The sequence below is a fragment of the Alternaria infectoria genome, assembly GCF_024043175.1.
Source record: "Alternaria infectoria strain BMP 0036 chromosome Unknown scaffold_49, whole genome shotgun sequence".
Classification (NCBI taxonomy): Eukaryota; Fungi; Ascomycota; class Dothideomycetes; order Pleosporales; family Pleosporaceae; genus Alternaria; species Alternaria infectoria.
This window is the reverse complement of record NW_026250738.1, coordinates 57,464-79,991: the sequence shown is the minus strand read 5'-3', so window position 1 is coordinate 79,991 and position 22,528 is coordinate 57,464. Positions and strand designations below refer to the sequence as shown.

At 52.9% G+C, this 22,528-nt stretch overlaps 9 protein-coding genes across 9 annotated transcripts; 5 read left to right on the top strand and 4 right to left on the bottom strand.

The window, feature by feature from the left end:
• Nucleotides 1-596: 596 nt before the first annotated feature.
• J4E92_010986 (uncharacterized protein) lies at nucleotides 597-1,899 on the top strand (the record flags this gene model as incomplete). The annotated part of the gene is made up of 2 exons (XM_051502319.1): nucleotides 597-656; nucleotides 712-1,899. The coding sequence occupies 2 exons, from the start codon at nucleotides 597-599 to the stop codon at nucleotides 1,897-1,899; spliced, it is 1,248 nt and encodes a 415-aa protein (XP_051347488.1).
• Nucleotides 1,900-2,957: 1,058 nt separating this feature from the next.
• Nucleotides 2,958-3,785, bottom strand: J4E92_010985 (uncharacterized protein; the record flags this gene model as incomplete). Its single annotated transcript, XM_051502318.1, has 1 exon — nucleotides 2,958-3,785. The coding sequence occupies one exon, from the start codon at nucleotides 3,783-3,785 to the stop codon at nucleotides 2,958-2,960; it is 828 nt and encodes a 275-aa protein (XP_051347487.1).
• A 1,429-nt stretch (nucleotides 3,786-5,214) lies between these two features.
• On the top strand, nucleotides 5,215-6,557 carry J4E92_010984 (uncharacterized protein; the record flags this gene model as incomplete). Its single annotated transcript, XM_051502317.1, has 3 exons — nucleotides 5,215-5,274; nucleotides 5,326-6,317; nucleotides 6,530-6,557. 3 exons carry the CDS (start codon nucleotides 5,215-5,217, stop codon nucleotides 6,555-6,557), a joined length of 1,080 nt encoding a protein of 359 aa, XP_051347486.1.
• Nucleotides 6,558-7,220: 663 nt separating this feature from the next.
• On the bottom strand, nucleotides 7,221-8,763 carry J4E92_010983 (uncharacterized protein; the record flags this gene model as incomplete). Its single annotated transcript, XM_051502316.1, has 2 exons — nucleotides 7,221-8,535; nucleotides 8,600-8,763. The coding sequence occupies 2 exons, from the start codon at nucleotides 8,761-8,763 to the stop codon at nucleotides 7,221-7,223; spliced, it is 1,479 nt and encodes a 492-aa protein (XP_051347485.1).
• Nucleotides 8,764-9,648: 885 nt separating this feature from the next.
• Nucleotides 9,649-11,283, top strand: J4E92_010982 (uncharacterized protein; the record flags this gene model as incomplete). Its single annotated transcript, XM_051502315.1, has 2 exons — nucleotides 9,649-9,959; nucleotides 10,014-11,283. The coding sequence occupies 2 exons, from the start codon at nucleotides 9,649-9,651 to the stop codon at nucleotides 11,281-11,283; spliced, it is 1,581 nt and encodes a 526-aa protein (XP_051347484.1).
• A 386-nt stretch (nucleotides 11,284-11,669) lies between these two features.
• Nucleotides 11,670-12,813, top strand: J4E92_010981 (uncharacterized protein; the record flags this gene model as incomplete). Its single annotated transcript, XM_051502314.1, has 4 exons — nucleotides 11,670-11,812; nucleotides 11,860-12,032; nucleotides 12,079-12,642; nucleotides 12,695-12,813. 4 exons carry the CDS (start codon nucleotides 11,670-11,672, stop codon nucleotides 12,811-12,813), a joined length of 999 nt encoding a protein of 332 aa, XP_051347483.1.
• A 549-nt stretch (nucleotides 12,814-13,362) lies between these two features.
• On the top strand, nucleotides 13,363-14,634 carry J4E92_010980 (uncharacterized protein; the record flags this gene model as incomplete). Its single annotated transcript, XM_051502313.1, has 2 exons — nucleotides 13,363-13,402; nucleotides 13,523-14,634. 2 exons carry the CDS (start codon nucleotides 13,363-13,365, stop codon nucleotides 14,632-14,634), a joined length of 1,152 nt encoding a protein of 383 aa, XP_051347482.1.
• Nucleotides 14,635-14,894: 260 nt separating this feature from the next.
• J4E92_010979 (uncharacterized protein) lies at nucleotides 14,895-16,688 on the bottom strand (the record flags this gene model as incomplete). The annotated part of the gene is made up of 2 exons (XM_051502312.1): nucleotides 14,895-16,324; nucleotides 16,685-16,688. 2 exons carry the CDS (start codon nucleotides 16,686-16,688, stop codon nucleotides 14,895-14,897), a joined length of 1,434 nt encoding a protein of 477 aa, XP_051347481.1.
• A 171-nt stretch (nucleotides 16,689-16,859) lies between these two features.
• On the bottom strand, nucleotides 16,860-21,983 carry J4E92_010978 (uncharacterized protein; the record flags this gene model as incomplete). The annotated part of the gene is made up of 1 exon (XM_051502311.1): nucleotides 16,860-21,983. One exon carries the CDS (start codon nucleotides 21,981-21,983, stop codon nucleotides 16,860-16,862), a length of 5,124 nt encoding a protein of 1,707 aa, XP_051347480.1.
• Nucleotides 21,984-22,528: the final 545 nt, after the last annotated feature.

The window sequence follows — 22,528 nt, the reverse complement described above, 5'->3', positions numbered from 1 at the left end:
GATCGCAGCATCTATGCATACGGGCTGGCGCTCTTCAGTAAATTGGAATTATGGTTGGTGATACTCTGGGTGTGTGTCTTTGCTTTTGGACTGCTCGGAGGTCGCCAGGTTGCCGCGGCGTCACGTGATGGTATGGCACACCGTCTTCAAGGCCAGAGCGACAGCCTCTGAGCTAACTTGATGATGTTTCCAACTGTTGCCTTCATACTTGACTTGGATTTCTACAAGATGCGCGTCGTGTTTACTCACTCTTGCCTCCCACTACGTTGGCGCGTTGGCGCTCTGGCCCCGCCCTTCTCACTTCTTGATCTACACGCTTGCGACCCCGATCCGACTTTGCGCTTCCATTCCATCATTTCACAGTAGTTGGTGTCGCAGTTGCAACGCCCTCATGACACTCGCATACTATGTAAGCTCCAGGGAACGTTCGACGATGAGCAGTTCTCCCTGCTTGAATCCTTGGGTTGGTGGGGCAACACATTGACGCGTCGTCGCACGAGCCATGTTCATGCTGAGCCGTCCACCCGCGACGCGCAAACTTCCCCCCTTTCACTACCTAGGATCGTAGCAATCCGCGCTCACGATTCCACACCACCATGGCGAGCGCGACGTTCTCCGATTTGCCAACTGAGCTGGTCGTCAATGTTTTCGCTTTCGTAAGTTCCGGGCATTGCCGCTCTGCAAGCCAGAAAGCGCTAACACATGTGTTAGATCCGGCAAAAGAAAGATCAAGGCGTTGTATGTCTCGTCAGCCGCTCATGGCGGGAGCTGATGGCTCCTATCTTGTGGGAAAAGCTTGAACTCAGCTTGGGTGATCACCAAGGCTCTTCCCCTGGCCGCTCTTTGACGACGTTATTAGATCCTAACTCTGGGATCCTCCCACATGTACGGAATCTATGCTTTGAGGACTTTACGGATGAGGATTCGAATAACCGTCTCGAGTCGCTGATCTTGGCACTTCCACGCGATAAACTCCGCATTTTCCAGGCCTATGGCGGCGACATGCAGCATGAGGTTTTCTTGCAATTGTTGCGATCGCAGACCAAGCTCGAGAAAATCTATGCAGTAACTCCATCTCTCTGCCTTGGCTCGACGCGTGCCACACATATTGTTTCCCAGGAATCCCGCGCGAGGGTTGCATCGCTGACGCCTGAACTGGAGGAGATTACTCTCATTCTAGAGTGCACGAGGGAAGACAAGGTCGACGATGTCTACCGGGATCTGCAGAGCTTTATCGACCTCTACCTGAGTCTCGAAAGGCTGGAATTGTCAGGCGAACATGAAGATCCGATCTCATTACAAGGACTGCTCTGGCTATCGCCGGAAAGTCGCCTATTCTCCAATCTAACGTCTATCAAAATGGAGGCAATGAGCTTGGTACCGGATGCTTCATATCAGTTCTCCCACAACTTCGACGTTGCAAGGTTAGAGAAGTTGCATCTCAAGGACTGCAGCTCGATGTCGCTGTTCTTCGAGAGTCTCTCAGAATCGTACATTGAGACACCCGGTAAATTAAGGGAGTTGTGCATCGATCTACCTGGTCCTGATCCCTACCATGACGATGGTGAACACGATGTACAGGTCAAGACCACAGAATCCATTGAAAACTTTCTCAAAGTCTGCCCTAGACTTGAGAATCTTGACTTAAATCTTCGCAATGGCAAACTTGTCGACAAAAGTTGTCTTCTGCCTCACGCTGAAACGCTCCGTAACCTCGTCATCAAAAAATCCCGAAACGAAAGTACGGATTCTCAGTCGCACTACTACTCGGAAGACGAAGTAGGGGTAATTTTGAGGGCGTGCACAAAGCTCAGAGGACTGGCCATCAATCTGCCACCTAGCGATCGCGGATATATCACACAGGTCGGGGACGGATTTCAATTCAACGCAAATGAGTAGGATTGTGCCGCTTTCAAAGATGTACTAGTAAGTAATGTCCTTTTTGTATTGGTATCTTTATTGATTGGCATCGTAGGCACAATGTGCCGCACATCCCAGTCTTCATACCATGGAAATACTTAGCGAGCCTGATATCACATTTTCTTATGATTCGGAGACATTTGAAGAGACGCCTTTGATGGAGGAACGCAGCTTCCGTGCGTCGTGCGAGGCTGCCATGAAACATTACAGCGACCAGGTCTTCAGTTACATGTCGCAGTGTGGTACAGTCCCGAGACTCCTCCTAGTCGAATCCTTTGACACTAGTGATTTTGAAGAAGGTATGCCGATGGAAGATCGTTATTTCTGGCCTTGGTATATCCACACACGCGGAAATGTTGGAGATAGTTCGGGCAGCAATCTAGTAGGTGCAGCGCGCGTTGAGATGGAGAAGATATCGAGGAACTACCCTGGCGACTTCATCCTCAGGCGCTTCTCTAGCTAATGTCTATCGTGGGGTTGAAACTGTATTGTATCTCATAGTATGCAAATCAAGAGGGTAACGCATGCTTCAGCGTGTACCACATCGGAGTAAAACCTAGTATGCGCTCTATCGTATGCCGGGTGAAGGACTTTGTTCACTTCCACAAGTCTTGGCAGCACGCCAACACTGCAAAAGCTGCGCGTTCTTCCTACCCTTCTCGCTACGCACCTTTCTTACTTCTCATCGACGCTGCTGCTACATGAGATGTCTCCGCGCCTGCCCCCCGATAACCTCCACGCCCAGCCATGACGCACAGAAACCTTACTGATTTACAGCTCGAATTGGTCGGCAACGCCTTTGCCTTGGTATGTTGCATTTCGAGAAGGATTCTGGATATCAGGGATGTGCTGACAAGAACATGCATGTGCGACAGAAGACCGATCAAGGCGTCGTGAGCTTCGTCAACCGCCCGTGTCGTACGGTGAGGCAGATCTCGGAACTACACAAGCACGTTTCAACGAGCTACACTCTTTCTTCTGCTAAGCGCCGTGTAGTGTTAAGAGCAGCTGGATCTCTGGACGAAGTGCCCAAGTATCTAGTGAACATGAGTGTCGTCTAGCCCTTCTGTCGCCGCCTGTACGACATCTTCGTCCTCTTCATCGCTATACACATCGAGCCCCGCTCGAAATGCCTCTCGCTCCCAGTCCCGTCCTTGCCCGTCTCCCGGCCACCCAGCTCTTCTCATTTTGCGCACAAGCGAATTGAACTCGTCGTCCGCGTCATCAAGCTCCCAGTACATCGGTACCGCCTCGATGATATCCGTCTGGAGACCTATCCAGCGCAGCTCGCGGAACCGTTGTTTGCAGAGCGCAAAAAGCTCGCGTGGGCGATAGACATTGAAGCTCCCCCGCCAACTCTCGTTCTCGTCCCTGGCGTAGCGCTCTTGCACCACGGCATTGAGCTCTGGCGCTGGCTCGTCGGGCAGGCCGCAAGGTTCCCCCCAGTAGACGTAGCCATCGGCCGTGTTGATGATAAGATTGTAGCCATTACGCCCGTTGCTGTTACCGAAAGAGATACATGAAGGCGGTAAGGGATCGCCTATGGGTTCAACGTAGTATTCGAGATCGCCTTCGCGGATCCGTTTCTGCATCGCATCGCTGCGGTAATCCTGGATGCGTGTGTTCTTCATGATGACGTGCTTGCCGTAGGCTTTGTCTGGCTCAACAAAGTCTACAAAAGGCATGTGGCGGAGCAAGTCGATGACTGCATCGGTCTTGTTCAGGTTGGCCATGGTGGATTGTGTGATGGATGGCCAGCCATTGTCGGGGGCTGGGGACACGGCAGAATTATCCCAGAAGACTCGATTGCAGAAGTCGTAGTAGTCTGTCAGAAGCGTGATGAAATCGACTTGGTCGAAAGGCATGGTAGCACGTCAACGTTGGAACCTAAGAAAAAGCTGAACACCCTAGAGCCTACGTTGATGTTAGGCTACCTTTTGCAAGTTTTTAGCTCAAGGTAGTCTGCAAACTAGTTCAGTTTCTTTCTATTATGAGGTGGTAGGAGGAAGTGGAAAAGAACACTATTCCAGCATGGTGGGGCGAGGGCAGAGCGGATTACCTATGCTGACGGTTAATTAGGGCCTTCAAACGTCATCACGCGCCGACACCGACATACCCTGTTTCTGAGCAATCGTCCAGATAACGATGCGCCCTCCGAACCTCCATTCCCCGAAAGCGCAATATATATGTATGCCTATCATTCATCAGCGGATGCGACGAAGAAAGTGTAAGTGCACGTTCGAAACGGATCCGTCGAATACCCGGCGCTCTTGAACTTGATGCTCGCCCCGGCGACACCACAATGCAGCTCAGAGCGGAAGAAGCAACGGGCTTCTATCGTTACTATGGTCCCAGGCCTCGCGATCGACGACATGAACGCTGTGCGCTGGTGTTCGCTGGAAGAGGCTCGCCCACTACTACGAGAATTCGGGCTTGAAGATGAGATTGAAGCACGACTCGACACATCTAGCCCGTACTACAGCATTTGCAATCTGTGGCTGAATTGTGCAGTGAGCAACACGCCTATGCTATGCGACCGGCTGCGCAAATGGCACTCGACCTGCTTGACTAAAGATGGTGCTATCTAGGCCAACTGTCAACAGCAGAACAGGCATTGCTGCGCGAATGTAGGCACTGCCGTCTTCGTCGTCGTATGAGGGAAGTCCAAATCGCATTCGCTTGATGAACTCCAGGGCAGGTAGCCATGTCGCCTGTTGTCGTTTCAGCGTCATGCTACTACTGACGGAAGCGGGAGTGGATATGGTAAAGTAGAGAATGAGGCTTGAGAGCATGTGAGGTGCCAGCAAAGATGGGGTATGCGGTTGGAAGGCGCGACGGGGCACTGCTCGCGAAGACTGTCATCACAACATGTCAGGGAAGGCACGGTCAGACACGACAAGAACCACTGTACAGATACTGAGTACGAACGTGAAGGTCACTCACACTCGGTGGATGACGACTTTGCTCATCCAGTATCTGGCGCACAAAGGCACTGCGCCAACGGTACTGATCATGGATCCACATGAGAGAGGGCGCCATATATACCTCCAGGCTGCAGCATACAATCGGACTAAGAGACGGCTGAGTATCATTGCGCTCCTTCCTGTGCCCACCCTGCCATGCTGGACCCTTATCGCGTCCACAAGTCTTGGCGGTGTAGGAGCACACATCGCACGAGCCACGTACCCTCACCTCGATTGCTCTCACTCTACCTGGGCACTTCCTAGTCACCACCTTCCTTCGATCACGACTGCGCCATTGATCGACCGACTGTAGCGGCCCTCCAAACGCAACATGGCGTATGCGACCTTCGCCGACTTGCCGCCCGAAATGGTCGGCAATGTATTCGCGTTCGTAAGTGGTAGCGATCCTCACACATATGGAAAGCGCTGATAATTTGAACAGATTCGATCAAAGCCTGACCAGGGTAGCGTCTGCCTTATCAGCCGCGCACTGAGAGATTTGATGGCACCCATGATGTGGGAAGAGCTCGAGACAGACTTTCGCGATGTCTCTACTCGACAGCTTGCGACACTGCTACATCCAGAGTCCAGAATCACGAGCAATGTTCGGAAGCTGGACGTAGGTGACTCTGCAAGCTCGGCCGACGGAGAAGACTTTGTGAAAATGCTCCTCACCGCGATTCCAAACGATAGACTCTGGACTTTTGCGAGCTCTGCCAACATCACGACCCTCACATTTCATATGCTTCTGCAATCCCAGCGCAAACTCAAGCTGCTGGATACCTTCACTTATTTCACTACTCCGGGGCTATCGAAGTCGACTACTCTTGACTCTGCGGAGCATCACACGTGGATTGGTTTATCACTGACCAACATCTCGTCCATGACACTGGAGATTATCCCACACCAAGTGTCAGAGAAGCGCATTTTTAGGAGCATAGAATCTATTTCCAAGATGTGTCCGAGACTAGAGGAACTGCTACTGACCTCACATTCGTTGGTTCAGTACAAGAAGACCTCGCTGTGCGCAATCCTGGGTCATGCAAAGGAGTTTCCGCTGTTCGCGAGTCTTACAATACTGCGACTATACGGTCTGAGGCTTATAGGACCTGGGCATCAAGCCATCTGCAAGAGTCTCGATCTCTCCAAGCTGTGCACTCTGGACGTGCAAGGGTGCGATCATCACGTACTCTTCATGCAAGGACTGTCTTCATACTATGCTTCCGGAACTGGCGACTTGCAAGATCTTTGTATTGCACTCCCACTTCATCTCCAAGGGGCACAAAAGACAGTGGAATCTATCGAAGGACTACTCAAAGTGTGTCCGAAGCTCAGAATCCTACGACTAGTGCTCGAGTCGCATGGGTTGGTGGACAAAGACTACATAATAACACATGGTCAATCCCTCCACTCGCTCATGATAGGTACTGGGAGGTCAGAACCAGCCCGTCGTTACCCTGATACAGACATGGCAACTTTACTGCGAGCTTGTACTAAGTTGAAGTGGTTGGCACTCAACATACCAGTGGTAACTATGAGTTCTGATACACAGCCTGGTATCAACTTTAAGCCTGACGTGGAGTTTTCGTCTATGCTAGTAAGCTTTCAATCGCTTCGAGTACGTTATAAGTGCTAACTGAATCCAGTCAGCACTCTGTACGCATCCCACACTAGATGTATTGCGCATCCTCAACTCCCCTAAGATTGATTTGGACCGTGATGGCGAAGAGGTGGTACCCGCAGATCGCCATGTTCCTCTTTGTCAAGTTCTCATGCAAGAATTTGCAAGCCAGGTGTTCCGTTTCATGGTTGACCATGGATCTGCGCTAAGGTTTCTTTGCGTTTTGCCTTGCAATAGAGACGAGCGATCGGAGGGGGAAGAGCTAGATGTGGATGTGAATGGTCATCAGTGGCCCGCGTACTACTACGTCCGGGGTCGTGTTTCGGAACCAACGGGCAGAAATGTCGTGATCGCACATCCTTCGGCGGACCTGAGATTGGACTTTCCCTGTCTAGAAGACTTCCTCACTTACTTATTAGAAGACTGACACCTCTACGCCTGATATGAGGTGTAGTAAAACGTCGGGGAATCATATTCGAGGATCAGATCAGTAGGCAGTCTCTTGGACTACGTCATTCGAACGACCTACGAGTCTCTTGAAAGTTAGCTAGCAGACACGCTCGCATGTATCAGGGCCTCCTTAGACCTGCAATGCAATGCGATTCAATGCAAAACTATGCAACGCTATGCTAAACTAACAACAAAAGGGTATAATGCTTTTCTCCAACCAAAGACCGTTACTCACAACCTCTTCCTTTCCCCTCCCAACAACCAAATCATGCCTTCTCCGCCTCCAATTCCTTAGCTTCGCGCCTCCTCCGCCACACCGGGCCCATCTTGATCTCCAACAACATGAGCGGCATCAACAAACAACATATGCCACCCCAAAACGTATACGTCCAGCCATCGCCCCACGCACTCGCCATGCGATCGATGATAGAAACCAGAATCGCAGCCAGCGAGCAGCGCACAAGGTTCGTACACGCCGTCGCACCTGAACTGCGGGACTGCAGAATATCGATGTTGAGTGTCATCGTGGTGTTGAGGATACCAATCGACGTCCAACCCAGCATAACGCCAAGGATAAGGGGAACAGCGATATGAGCTTTAGCCTGTATCGTCCAACCCCAAGCAATGACGCAGACGATGAAGAGGGAGAGGTAGAAGGGCATTATGCGTAAGCGGGCGTGTTCAATAGTGAAGTTATCACCACACCGCTCTTTGATACGTCTATACTCCCAATCCAACATCTTGCCCGTCATCGTAGAACCCAGAATCATGCCTGCACCAACAGGCAAATAGCAGAGCCCCAGCACTGTCTCCGACAACTCCGGGTATATCTTTGCAAAAGCCGAAGAAATGGTAGCGGTGATTGTGTAATTGACCGCGTAGACCAGCCCGGTAAAAGTGAGCAGGACAATGACATCAGGGTACGTAAAGAGGACAAAGGGATTAACAGAGTGTTTAGCCTTAGCGCGGGAATCCGGGTCGAAGGCTTCTTTCGTTGCTTTTTGGCCGACGATAGGGAGGATAGCGCGTTGGAGGCGGGGCACAGGGATACTGCCATTACCCGCGATGCTCCTCAGGGTCTCAGGGAGGAAAAGCGCGATGCACAGCAGACAAACAGCCACCATGATGACGATGGACCAGAAGATGGATCGCCAGCCCAGACCCTGCGAAAGTGCGCCTCCAATCGCAGGTGCGATACACGGAGCGAGCATAGGACCGAGGTTGAACATGCCAAAGTAGCCGCCTCGTTCGCGGCTCGTGGATATATCGCCTATGACGCCGGCGCCAAGGGCGATGGTGCTGGCGCTGCCGCCGGACTGGAAGCAGCGCAGGAAGAGGAGCAGCCAGAAGTGGCTGGTTGGACAGAGGGCTAGGCCGATGGACGAGGCGACGAGGATGCTAAGACATACCAGGTAGACGAGGCGGCGGCCGTAGCGGTCACTGATGGGGCCCCAGAGCATAGGGCTGATTCCTTGGAAGACTAGGTACACGGTGACGGTTTGGTTGATGGCTTCGGAGGTTTGGTTGAAGGCGCGCGCGAGGGTTGGGATGGCTGGGAAGTAGATGTTTGCGGGGAGGGGGCTGTGGTGGTGTTAGCTACTGCTGTTGTATATGTCTTGACTTGAGATGAAAGGGAAGAGTGTACCTATAGAACCCCGCCAATGCAACCATAGCTACGATGAGCCATTTCTCTTTGCTGGTGTATATACTATATGGGACTTCGACTTCACCTTCCACCGGCAGCTCAGGTGCAACAGCAGCCTCGTCGACCGGTATAGGTTCACGCTTGTTCTCTTCGTCGGCAGCCATAACCAGATTCCAAATATCAGCGCAGCAGAAGGAGATGAGCGAAGAGGGACAGCCTCATGCAAGGCGACGCCGCAGCGCTCAACGCCCATGATAACTAACATTCCTCTCCCCGAGGACGCTACACGCCCTCGTCGGAGTATCAAGCACCGCACGCAGTGTGGTTGGACGAGTGTCGCCCATCTCGGTCAAGACCGTGGGGAAGGTCCGGCAGACCGGCGAGAAGTCGGCAAGCGCGTCTATAATCAGGCCATTGCGCAGCGCAGCAAGCATGCAGCCGACAAGACCTCATGCACACCACGGCATACGCATCGCACATCCACCTCCGTCATGGTCGGAGTAGCATCCTGAAGCTATGGCTGCACACAGTCAAGGCGCGGTTGTTAGACGGCTATCATGCGGTTGTCGGCTTAGCAGCGCGCGAGGTGGGCCAGATCGTCATAGACCCTTTGTTGTGGGATGCGTGCATTCGTGCATTGAAACGATTTTGCAGCGCTCGGTGCCGAACGGGTGCGCGTCTAGCCTTGCCGGGCACAGGATGCGCGAACCAGAAATGTCGTGTTTGCAAAAAATCTCTGTTCGCGATAGTCGCAAGCTCGCCACTATGGGGTAAGCAAAGAGTCATAACGACGTTGTACTGGGTGGAGCAAATGATTCAGGTATATAGTCGCGCCGGGGCCTTATCGCATCACACGACTGAGCCAGTTTCACACTATTACTTCGCATTGCAAGCCGTAGACGGACATAGCGAGTGGGTCGTCAACGGCGTCTGTACCATCATCTCGGGTCCCTTACGCACGACTGACAAACTTTACACGCGCAATATCTCGGGGTGGAGCGGCGAAAACGGTGCTGCGAGCCAAGAGACCAACGGGTCCGGGAAAAGAGATGGCAGACGCCCCGAATGGAGGTGTAGGTAGTAGCAGGGTGGGGAGTGGTGCTCCTTCGCGGGAACAGGAAGACATCAAGCGGCCCAATCTCTCGGTTGGGGAAGTCGCGGGTGTGGAGCAGCAACATGGCGATGTCACGGTGGGCAAGCACGAAAGAGTTGGAGGGTGGAGAGGGGTGCTGAGTTTTCTGGAAAAGAAAGGTGATGTTGAGCTCAGAGGGTGTACGCCTGTGCCGTATGAGGATAGGACAGAGACGCAGTATTCTAAGATCTTCACGCTTTGGTTTTGCATGAGTTGTAATCCGTTGCCGTAAGTGGTCAATTGGAGAGTGGTGGCCTTGCATAATGGCTAACGGGTATGCAGTGTGACCTTTGGCATGGTGGGCACAATATCTTTTGCTCTTAGTCTGAGGGACGCGGCGCTGGTCATTCTTTTCTTTACCCTCGTGTCGACGGTGCCGGTGGCGTACATGTGTACGTGGGGGCCGAAGACGGGTATGCGACAGCTGGTCCAGGCGAGGTTTTCCTTCGGGAAATACTTTGTTTCTCTGTTGATACTGCTTAACCTTGCAACGCTCACGGGGTTCTGCGTTGTCGATAGTGTCATTGGTGGTATGGCTCTGTCGGCGGTGCAGGACGGAGCGACCATCAACGCCACGGTGGGTATCGTCATCATCGCCATATTGTCGCTGGTCATCTCTTTCTGCGGCTTCGGAGTATTGCATCACTATGAGCGCTGGGCATGGATCCCAGCATTGGCCGCACTCATCATTGCAGCAGGATGCGGGGGTAGCAGCCTCAGCCAGCAGGTAGCAGCGCCGGCTGCCACAGCGTCACAGGTCCTCTCATTTGGCGGTCTCGTGGCGAGCTTCATGCTTCCATGGGCTGCACTTGCGAGTGACTTCTCGACGTACATGCATCCCAAGGCCCCTCCTTTCCGAATCGCCCTTTACACCTACATTGGCCTTGCCCTCCCTACGGTCCTACTCATGACCCTCGGTGCAGCGATGGGAGGTGCGACGCCGAATATTGCCTCATGGCAGGCTGGGTACGACGACAACGCAGCGAGTGGTGTCCTTGCAGCCATGCTTCAGCCAGCTGGCGGGTTTGGTAGCTTCGTCACAGTCGTGCTTGCCTTTAGCATGTTGGGTAACCTGTCGGCGACAATGTACAGCGTAACACTAAATCTGCAGATGCTCCTTCCCTGGCTCTTCCGCATCCCGCGCATCTTCTTCAGCATCGTTATTACTGGAATTGTAATTGGCGTTGCTGTCGAGGCATCCAGCAGCTTCTTCCTCAACCTCGAGAACTTCATCGGCGTCATCGGGTACTGGAGCGCGGCCTTTATTGGCATCGCCATCACCGAACACGTGCTGTTCCGACGCAGCAGCTTCATGTCTTACACCGAGGATGAAGAGGCGTGGGACGAGCCGAGCAAGCTACCACCCGGTTTCGCGGCAATCGGCGCGTTCCTGCTCTCCTTTGGCCTCATCATCCCGTGTATGGGACAGATTTGGTGGACAGGACCCATCGCGGAGACTACGGGCGACATCGGGTTGGAGGTAGCAGTTGTGCTGGCAGCGGTGCTCTATGTACCGTTTCGGGTAGCAGAGAGGAGGATATACGGGAGGTAGTCACAAAGTAATCCAGTAGCAACGGCCAATCAAGAGTGATGATTACATGTTTGTTGTGCAGTGCATGAGGCGAGGAGATTGCGCATGTTGGTAGTTTGGAGAGGATTACCGCATGCGACTAGATCGGGGGAAGTTGTTGCCTCGGTTGTACGTCTTACCCCGGAAATGCTTGGTGACGTTCACAAGCCAGCCGGAGCCGCAGCTCAAATGCGGAGACGAAGACCATCCGACGAGACTTGAAGCTGCTTCCCTTTTGATACCCTCTACTTCACTGTTTATCCTAACCTTCCCAATCTCATCGGCTTACCGGCTGCTCCTTCCTCCCGCCGCGACAACCGCCCGCTTCCCCTCTTCAGCTCCCGCGCGACTGAACCTTACACCCGACCATGTCTCAAACACAGGAAAAGGCGCAGGAGAAGCTCATCGAGTCGACTTCCTCGGTGCCCCAGAGCACGGCGGCTCAGCAGAGCGACAATGTTGCGCATGCGCTGGCTGGCGCTGGTGGAGGACTGCTGTCCATGGCCCTGACGTATGCGCCATCGCGACAAAGCGATGCGGGCTGCTAACAACCCCCAGCTACCCGCTCATCACCCTCTCTACCCGCGCGCAAGTCGAGTCGAAGCGCGCGCAGTCATCGACGCTCAATGCCGCGCGACGCATTATTAAGCGCGAGGGTGTCGCCGGCCTCTACGCCGGTCTCGACTCAGCCCTCTTCGGCATCAGCGTCACAAACTTCGTCTACTACTACTGTACGACAATACACGTCTAAGCAATATATTAGACTAACGGCATCAGGGTACGAATGGACCCGCTCCTTCTTCGAGAAGGCTGCGCTCAAAGCCGGTCGCGCCTCCTCCAAGCTCACCACGGTCGAGTCCATGATGGCAGGCGCCCTCGCCGGCAGCGCAACCGTCCTCATGACCAACCCCATCTGGGTCGTCAACACGCGCATGACGACGCGCAAATCCGAAGCCTCCGACGAGTCGCTCCCGGGCGCGCCTACCCCCGCACAGAAAGCGCCATCGACGCTTGGCACGCTCTTCGCCCTTGTCCGCGATGAAGGCCCCGCGCGCCTGTTTGCTGGTGTCATGCCGGCGTTGGTCTTGGTCATCAACCCGATCCTGCAATACACTGTGTTTGAGCAGCTGAAGCAGATGCTGGAGAAGCGGAGGAGGGTCACGCCCAAGGATGCCTTCTATCTTGGTGCGCTGGGCAAGCTTTTGGCTACCAGCATTACCTACCCGTACATCACTGTCAAGAGCAGGATGCACGTTGCGGGCAGGGATGGACCGAGGGAGGATATGTTGACCACCTTCAGGCGCATCATCCGCGAGGAGGGATACACTGGCCTGTACGGAGGTATGGGGTATATCGTTCGAAGTAAAAGAGAACATGTGCTAACCGTTCATAGGTATTGGACCCAAGGTCACCCAGAGTGTCATCACCGCCGCCTTCCTCTTTGCTTTCAAGGACGCTCTCTACGCCTACACGATCCAGGCACGCAAGAAGCTTGCCATGCGCAAGGTGTAGGGTATACCTCGAACTGGTACATCTCGGAAATGGTTGCGGTCGCAGTCGTAGCTGTATATCGGGTCGAGTCGCGACCCGTAAAAGGAAGTCGACACTATGGAGGACGATGGAGAGTCATATTGGGCTATGAGCACTTGCAGGAGCATTGTTATCACGGTATGTCGAGGGACCACGAGGCTTCAAAATGTATATACCCGGAATTCCACGCATTACTATTATTGAATTGGAATGGATCTTTTCCATTGTCTGGTTTAGCGATGCTATCGAAAGACAAGGCGGATAGCATCCCGTCTCTCCGCTTTTCGCGTCATCAGGCCCTCTGGCATGCAACCGCCCGCTGCGGGGTACTTTAATCGAGAGGTTGTCAACGCCCTACTATTGCATCTTACATATGTACCTGCAGCACGAATGTGCCCTAGGGCGCATAAGACATGTAGAATCGGGCAGTGTTTATATCGATGGAGGTACAAAGGCAGTATTCGCCATTTCATCATTTCATCTCCGTCTTCCTCTTTCGTCTCGACATCGGGATAATCCAACTTCGCAAACATGAGTTCGGAGCCTTTCACGCTGAGGTGGGGTATTTTGGGTATGCACAATTGTGTCCAAATATAGATGAGAGAAGGCTAATTGACTATAGCAACGGGAGGTATAGCAACAAGTAGAACCCTCTCATCTTCCTCAACCCACCCTTCCTAAAACCCCACAGCATTCACAAAAGACCTCCTCATCTCCCCCCAAACCCGCTCTGCCTCCGATGTCCGCCACGTCGTCGCAGCAGCCGCCTCCTCCACATCCACATCCCGCGCCACCTCGTTCCTCACCTCCGTCGGCGCACCTTCCACCGCACGCGCCTACGGCTCCTACACCGAGCTCGCCTCCGATCCCAATGTCGACATCATCTACATCGCCACACCCCATTCCCACCACTACCACCACGCCCGCCTCTGTCTCAACGCCGGAAAACATCTACTCGTCGAAAAACCCATCACCGTGAACGCGGCGCAATGCCAGGAGTTGAGGAAATTAGCGAAAGAAAAGGGCAGGTTCATGATGGAAGCCGTGTGGACGCGTTTCTTCCCTCTCTCGCGCGAAGTCTGCTCCATCATTCAAGAAGGGAAGTTGGGTGATATAAAGCGTGTATTCGCCGACTTCAGTTTCTGGAATGATGTTGAAAAAGAATTCGGGTCGGAGCATAGGATGGTTAACCCTGATCTCGCGGGCGGCGCGTTGTTGGATTTGGGAATTTATAGCCTGACGTGGTTGTTTATGGCGTTGTGGCACTGCCAACCGGAGGGGAAGAGGCAGGAACCGGTTGTGAGTTCGGCGGTTAGTAAGTATGCGACGGGGGTTGATGAGACGACGACTGTGCTTTGTCATTTTCTGGGGTCGGGGGCGCAGGGCGTGGCGGGTACGAGTATTATTGTTGCTACGACACCGAATGCGGAACATCCGAGTCCTGGGGGGGATGCGGTGAGGATACAAGGGACGTTAGGCGACTTGACGGTGGATTACGCGCCGAAGCCGCGTACGTACACGTTAACGCCCGCTGCGAACGAGAAACGTGGGAAACTGGCGGACTTCGAGTACGAAGTCGTGGATAAATACAAAGAAATTTCAGGGGGTGGTCACGGCATGTTCTGGGAAGCAGACGAGTGTGCGCGGTGTATCCGGGATGGGAAGCTGGAGAGTGAGGTGATGAGCTTGGAGGAGACGGAGGTGGTTATGCGGGTTATGGATCAGGTTAGGAGGCAGGGGGGTGTGGTGTATCCGGGTGTGATTGAGAGTACGGAGGCGGGTTTGGAGGGGTTTGGGGTGTAATGGGCGGAGTAGGGATAGATGGATGTTTGAAAGTGTAGAAGAGAGGAGGAGCATGAGGTGGAAAGGCTAGTAGTTTGAAATCTTGGCCTTGCAAGAGGTGAGGAGCTAGACTAGCAAAAACCTCACTCCACCGATTTCAAGCTTCTCCCTTATACCACCATACCACTACTTTCGATCAAATCCTCAAGATCCTCATACCCCTCCCCCTTCACACCATCACCCTCTCATATCCTCAGCGTAGCAATACAACCACGCCACTCCTAACCCCCCTTCGTAGGCTTAGGTTCCTCTGAAGCCGGTGGTTCCTTGGAAACAGGCGCTTGACGTGCGTTGTTGACATTTGGGTTGGGGGCCGTGATAACGTAGACTGGGTCAGTTGATTCGGCTTCTTGAGCGATAGTATCGGTGGCCGTGATGACGTAGACTGGGTCAGTCGGTTCAGCTTCTTGAGTGATAGTATCGGTGACCGTGATAACGTAGACTGGGTCAGTCGGTTCAGCTTCTTGATGGGCGGTGGTAGCGATATCATCGGTGGCCGTGACGACGTAGATTGGGTTACCATTTGCTTCAGCCTCTTGACGTGCGTTGACGTGCTTGGTATGGATGGCCGTGATGACTACGATCGGGTCAATTGGTCCAGCTTCTTTGGTGTTGGTATTGGTAACCGTAATAACCTCGACTAGATCAGTCGGTTCAGCTTCTTGACGGGCGGTTACACGCTTGACATGGGTGACTGTGATAACATAGACTGGATGACCACCCGCTTCAGCCTCTTGACGAGCGTAAACATCGTTGGTAGCCGTAACCGTCGGGGTGCTGTGAACATGACTTGCAAAAGGGCAGTCAGGCCCAACCCAACCCGGAGGACAAGACTTCGTAGGTCTAGGTGGTGAGACGACAGTGCTGCAGTCGCTTCCCACATGGCCCGGAGAACAAGTTGATGTTGGCAATGCCTGCCTGGCAACAAGACGTTGAGACCGTCCGCCGAGATCTTCAGACGCGGCTCTAGGCGCATGAGTAGCCTTCGCCTGCCTTGCGACCCACCGCTGAGACCTTCCACCGCCGTAGTCCGGGGGGAAGATAGTGCTAGTCGCCATGGGCCAGCAAAAATGTACATCAGGATTATCGTCCCGCGTAAAGGCGGAGGAGTGGCATCCACATTCGTACGAAGTAGAGCAAGTAGGCTTAGACTTATCCGGTCCGCATTGAATATGCGTAGAGATGGCAGTCGCATAAGTCTTGGAGTCCCACTCGGTGATTTCAGTGCAAGTCGCAGTAGTTGGCAGAGCCTGGCGACGCTGAGCAGTAACACTGACACGAGTCGGGCGGACAGAGTCCGAGAAACCTTCAGAGGGCTTAGGGATTTCCGAGTCCCCGGAGGTCTTGGTCTTGGAGGGCTTGGGCGGCTTGTGCGTCTTGATGGACTTGGAGGTGTGGACGCTGGCTCGGGTGTGGGATTCGACTACGGTGAGCTGGCGGCGGTGCGCGGTGATGGTGCGGGTGAGCTCAGTGGAGTCGGCGGTCTCCTTGGAGGTGTAGGCGTTGGAGCGGGCTGGTGGAGTGCGTACTGTGGTGCAGTACTTGGGGTTGTTGCATGGCCTTGTTGTTAGGGTTGTCTCGCTGCCTTGGCTCATGGCGAAGCCGATGAAGCCCAGAGCGGTGAGGCAGAGAGTGGTGAACTTCATTTTGGCTGTGATGGAGTTAGTATCGAGGTAGTGAGATGTGTAGGGACTTTGTGGGCTACCTGAAGTTGATTATGTTGGGGTAAAGGAAGAGAAGTGGGTAGAGAGTGGAGTGTAGGAGGAGAGGAGCAGTAAAAGAGGTTTATATACACCTCAATCGCAATACAGACACGATGGTCCAATGGAGACACTACCCGGTGGGTACTCACCTTCGTTTGTAAGGATTAAGTAAGAGACGCGACTGATTCGCAGATGCGATGGGGCGGAGACGTCGGAGTTCGGGGTGAACTGTTTGCTGAGAGATTAGTGAGTAATCGAGCACGAAACACCTGCGACCTAATAATATGCCCAGGTTACTGGGAGTACACTCATCTCACCGCGTGTGATGACAAGACAATGGGTATCAAATAGATCAATAACATAGTAAGTAGATTGGAGAGTAGAAGAATGTCTGACTGTACTCGAGATAATAATAATGCAGTACTACTCAGACTCCGAAGTGCTCAACTCTACCTGTATATCCGTGTAATAAATATGCCCCGTCTATATCAAAAGACCCTGTGTAAAGTTCTCCAGTGCAGCTCGATACTGCTGACTATACTCTATGATAATCTGCTGCTGGTACCAGCTATGTCGCGCATTGTGGTCGGCCACGAGATTATGCGCAAGCTCGTGACAGTATGTGCAGAACCAACTGTCCAAAGCTGTGAGCTTCCCTTCTTTAGTCTGGCATCCATCGCTATGCAGGGCAATAAACCAAGCGAGGTTGAAGAAAAGACTACCATTCATGTTGAACGCCACCGTGTTAGATTTCTTGTCGAGGAAGATGTTTACCGCCGCAGGGTTGACGCTGAAGATTGATGTGAGGCCAAAGATGAGCGGTAGGAACTTTTGGAGGTGAGATTGCAGGTCAGTGAGCGGCGCAGTCTCGTCGCGGCCATAGTAGATGTCGACGTGACGGCCAGAGAAAGGCACCGAAAACGCTTTGTGCAGGTTCTCCCATTGTTCGCCAGTGCAGTAACCTCCACGGTCGAGTTCCGTCGGGTCCTGGTGATGCTTGGTGTTAATGTTCTCCATGCCAGTAGGCCGACATTCCTTGATAGCATTCTGAATGTTCGATTTCGTAGCTTGGATGTCGCGACTGATCTGGGGACCGTCTGTACCCTTGGAGGACGAGGAAGGTGCGCTAGGTGCGTTTTTGAAACCGAGCTTCTTCGCCCAGTTGTTGATGAGACCCTGCTCCTCTGGTTGGCGGCCATGATTGGCGATTTCCATGCCACCCTCTGGACTACCAAATGCACCAGGCATATGCTTGCCTTTCTCAGGTGTCTCAGGTGGGATGTTCTCTCTATCCTCAGACTTGACGTGACCGGACTTGGCTTGTTCTGCAACTCGCTGCTGTTCCTCTTCTTCGCGCTCTTGCTCGGCTTGCTTAGCAATACGCGCTTCATGCTCTTTCTTTCGTAGGATACGCTCGACATTGATCCCCTTTTGCTGGAGTCGGCGTAGAGGCTCAGTCAAGATGCGCTCTAGCGCAATTGCGTCGTTGCGCTTTGGCCGCGATACAAGCAACCTTACCAGTTCGCTTGACACCTCGTACAGATCGTATTTCGGCGTGATGCTAAGCACGTACCCCGTACCACGCACCTTGATGATAACAGCCGATTTGCGTGAAGATGTTGCGACATTGCGTTCCGCTAGTGAATAACGGATGGAGATATCCGACACGCATTGCACCGTCAAATTAGAACCCAGCCACTTGGCATCATGTCTGATAGCCTTCGATGAAGCATCGCGTTCATACTCATGAAGGAAGAGACGCACACGTTCCAGGATGTCCCGTCGAAGATCTTGGGCTGGTGTCTGGTCGCGCGCTACTGTGCCGATGCGTTGGTCAGTCTTGACCAGCTCCGAGACTTTCTGGACACCGAATCGAGCGTAGAACTCCTCGAGAAGCTCTTCCTGTGGGGCTGCGATGATGAAGTCGCGGAACCGGGTCATATAGTTGACGTTATCGATAATCACGATCTCGCCAGCTTTGTTGAGCGACCACTCGCGGTGGACGTTGTCCTCATCAAGATCATCAATGTCGTCTTCGCCTGCATCGGCGACATTCTTACTATCCTCTTTGATATCGCGGTAGCCGAGAAGCAACCTCGATGCTATGAGTGACTTGACCAAATCCTTATCTTTCCACAGATTCGGAGCATGTTCGGCCAGCTTTCTCAGCAAATCGAGATATTTCTCTTGCCCAATGGTGTTGAGGAACCGAGCAGGATTCTTTGCGAGGAGGTACGCCAAATCATGAGTAGTCGGCTCATGCTTTGCGCCAACCTTGAGAAGGAAGACTGTAGCTTCCGCGCCATAGTGAACGTAATCGAGGATGCCACGGTACTCTTGATCACGACCCACGAAAACATGCTCGGGTGGATCGTAGTGATGGATGCGCATCTCGGTCTTGCCAGTTTGATTCTTGGATCTATCTTCGAATCCGCTGCAAGCGGGGTCAAGGTAATACTTCCGAAAGATTGGTACAATGTTGGAAGTCGCGAGGTTCTGTATGAGCCCTTTGTATTGATCCAACTCGGATCCGCGCGAAGCAAGATAGGCAAACTGCATTTCTGCATCAAGCTTAGTCTTGGGTGGTGTCTTCATCAGGTATTGAACACATGGGCCTATGCTTGGATCGCGCTGAACCCCCAGCTTCTCAGCATGACTCCGAAGATCACTTCTTAGAATGGGGAATCCTAGGCATGCTGCGTGCTCATTGGTGTAGCACTGGAACGGACCAACCAACGCCGGGAAAGGAGCCTGTTCTGTCGGCAAAATCGGAAGGGTGAGGGCGGCGAACTTCTGATGTTCCACAGCGTAGTTATTCTTGTAGTAGTTCGTTAACAGGTAATCCATCGCACGCATGTACAGCTGGAGATCCTTGGCTTGACCGGCGCGATGGAGTATGTTTGCGACGGTGATGGAATCTGGGCATTGTCGTAGTCCAAGACGTAGCAGCAATACACCCTCTCGTGTAGTGGGCTTGAATTCGAAAGGCAGCTTGATTTGAGTCAGGCCTAGAGCTACGATAGCCGGGTCGGGGGCATAAAGGTCTGAAGCTTTGAACTGCTCGCCAGGTTTTACTAGAGTACCTTCTCCTGGCAAAAACGCTGTCTGCTGTAGACGACTAAGATCCTTCGCAGGAATTTCGTTTATGACTGACGCGAAGTAGCGGATAAGGTCAACGTGATTCCAAGTCGGCTTTTCGGATTTCTCTGACTGCTGCGCGTCGCGACTGCGCATTCGATCAAACACCATAGGAAGATCGATGGTCTTCCGAACACCGAGCGCCAATAGGAACTTCTCCTTCGAACCCGCAAACGGTGTCACAGTTGGCAAATCGTCAAACAGCTTAACAGTAGGAAAGTACGACTCCGCGGGTCGCCGCATGCCCATCTTCGTCGGCAAGATCGTGTGTGGGGTCAAAATCTTGACAACAGTCTCCTTGGAATTTCCGTCAAGTTGTTCCCAGCACTTGGATGTCAGTGTTAGCACAGAGAGAGCAAGGTTCTCATCCTTAGTAAACTCGTCTAGCTGCGGGCGTGTTGTCATGTGTCGAAGCCAGCGAACCATCGACAATTCCACCCAGCCGAAGAGTTGCAGTTGTTTGATCGACATGCCTCTGGTGAAGGAGAAAGGAATAGTGTCCGGCGGAAGAGGTAGATGTGCGCCGATACGCGCTGGGTTAACGAACGTGCTGATGTCGCCCAAAGCGAGTATCCTGCCAGAGTTCTTTTCTGGCTCAATGTCGATATTAGCCACCGTGTTTTCGAATAAGCTACGAGACCCGGGCACATCAATCTCGCCGCTTTCCAGCTTGGATCCACACCACTTAAGAAATTCGGTAAGTTCATCTTCGCTGAGTGCTCGTGATTCTAATCCTTGACGAATATCCTGCATTGTGAGCTCTGTGATGAAACCGCGATTGTGTAAATTGAGCATGAAGTCGACTGCTGCATTCGCGAGTTCTTGTGGGACCATGGGTACTTCTCCCAAGAAACTTAGAGTTTCTGCGGGCATACGCACACGCTTACTGGACATGACGCCCTTGGTCGAAAGGATGTCAATGGATCGTTCCTTCGAACAATTCCAGAACGCCTCGTCGATCTTATCTCCAAGGGATGTAGAAGGGTGCGATGACTTGGCCGTGTATTGTTTGAACACGTAAGCAGTCTTCGTGATCAAAGTCTCTATGGGTTCCTTGCCGAATTGGGTCTGCAAAGCTGCCAATTCTGCTGCGTAGGTGATGCGACAGGCCAACCCTGCAACGCGCAGAAGCTCAATATTCCAGGTAGAAATGTAGCGAGCGTTCATGTCGACATTCTCGCGCTCAACCGTCGGGATAAGAGATGGCGCAGAGATGTGCGCGAGGTAGCCAGTCGTCTGGGCAGTCGGAAATCCGATAAAGATTCGTCCAGATTTTGTGGGAAGAACTTCTGCAAAGATTTTGTCGGCAAGCGCAGCTGAACTGCCAGAGCCCGTGGCCAGCGTGGCTGACGGATCTTGGTATGGACAAGTCAAAAGAGCGATTTTGGTCGTCTTCGGAGGTGACTTCTTAGTCGCGCGCTCAATCTCCGCAGCAAAATTTCGTGACACTTTAGTGGCCGCCACCACAGTGCATACTTGCAAGAAGATGGTGCCAGTCGAATCGCCTGCTATCTCTTCAATAGTATTCGTCTTCTCGGCCGTGGGTTTGACGTTCTTCGTGGGCGGCGGAGGAGGCGCCGATGCGAATTTCGAGAAGAAACTCCGTAATGAAGTACCTGCGTTGCGAACTTCTTGTTGTACGAGGTCGGCAGCTTTCTTTGGGGGTATCTGAGCAGTAGCAATGACGTTCATCCAGGCCGCATCAATTTGAGAGTGTTGTTGCGTGACATCAGTCACCCGCATCAAGCCGCCTTCGGTCTCAGTCTTCAGTCCGTTAGGCACACGCACCATTTCTGGGGGTGATATCTTCTTGGTGAACGACGCAACGACGTAGTCGTCCACATGAAGCTCGATACTTTGCAGACCGACAAATGTGAGACTCGTAGCCAGAAACTGACACAACGTGGGCAGATTCGGAAGCTTTGATGGGTTGTAAGACGCAGATTCGACTTTTGCTTGCCGGTATTCCAGCATGAAGATCGTGTCTCTCGATTCATGTTCAGCCGGTACTGGGGCGGCTTTGGTTGAAAGCATGTTACCCTTCCAGTAAAACGCCATAGTCCTGTCTCCTGAAACGACGAAGGGCTCATCGCAATCGGCAAACACGCTGTAAAATCCGACACCGAATGCCCCAATCTTCGTTTCGTCCGGATTACCGTCCGCGATGCTTTTCAAACGACTCCAATCCGCGGGCGTGAATGGCTGACCATTGTTGCTAACAACGAGTCGCTTGAGGGTGTGATGTTGAATGATGTGCTTCAGTAGAATGGGGTCGTCGGCGCCTTGAGGTGTAGGAACAGTAAGAGATGGGTCGGTCTCGAATTTGATGATGACTTGATCTGCTTTCGCATCTGCAGCATTCTGTATCAATTCTCGTAAGGTTGTGTGCTCGCTGGAGTAACGTGCTAGAACTTTGTCTATCAAAGCCCGGGTGTTGACCGTGACCTCGCTGTCGAAGCCATCGGCCATCGTTTGATTGCGCAGCCGCGCAAAATCTATTGCTGCCATTTTGAAGGTACCTTCCGCAGGTGTGCAGCACAATGTTTTTGAAGATCTGAAGCTACAGTGGCGATGTGTTTGCTAGGACCTCGGAGTTGATGGTATTAACAGCCCGGGGCTGTATCAAATAGGATTATGAGTCTTCCAAACGTAAAGAGGTCTTCTTAATCTACCCCGCTAACGGTGCGGAGTGAAATACGTCCGGAATGCGGATGTGCTTGTAATGAGAATGTGCTCGTGGACCAGGCGGCCTGTAAGAACCGTGGGCGGCGGTGGCGAAGACAGGAGGACCAGCCAGACGCAGAATAACGTTACGCAACAAAAGACAAACTCCGGATATGCTCACGCTATGCAAGACGTAGGAAACATATCAAAGAGGACAGTGCAGCCTGGTGGGAGGCGAAGGGGTGTGGGTGAGATGTCGTGTTTCGTGTGGCACTTGTTGTTGCAGGCGCTGACGCAGGGGCCAAGACCGAAAGCGGCTTAGCCTTCTTCGTTCGGGCCACCGCCACGAG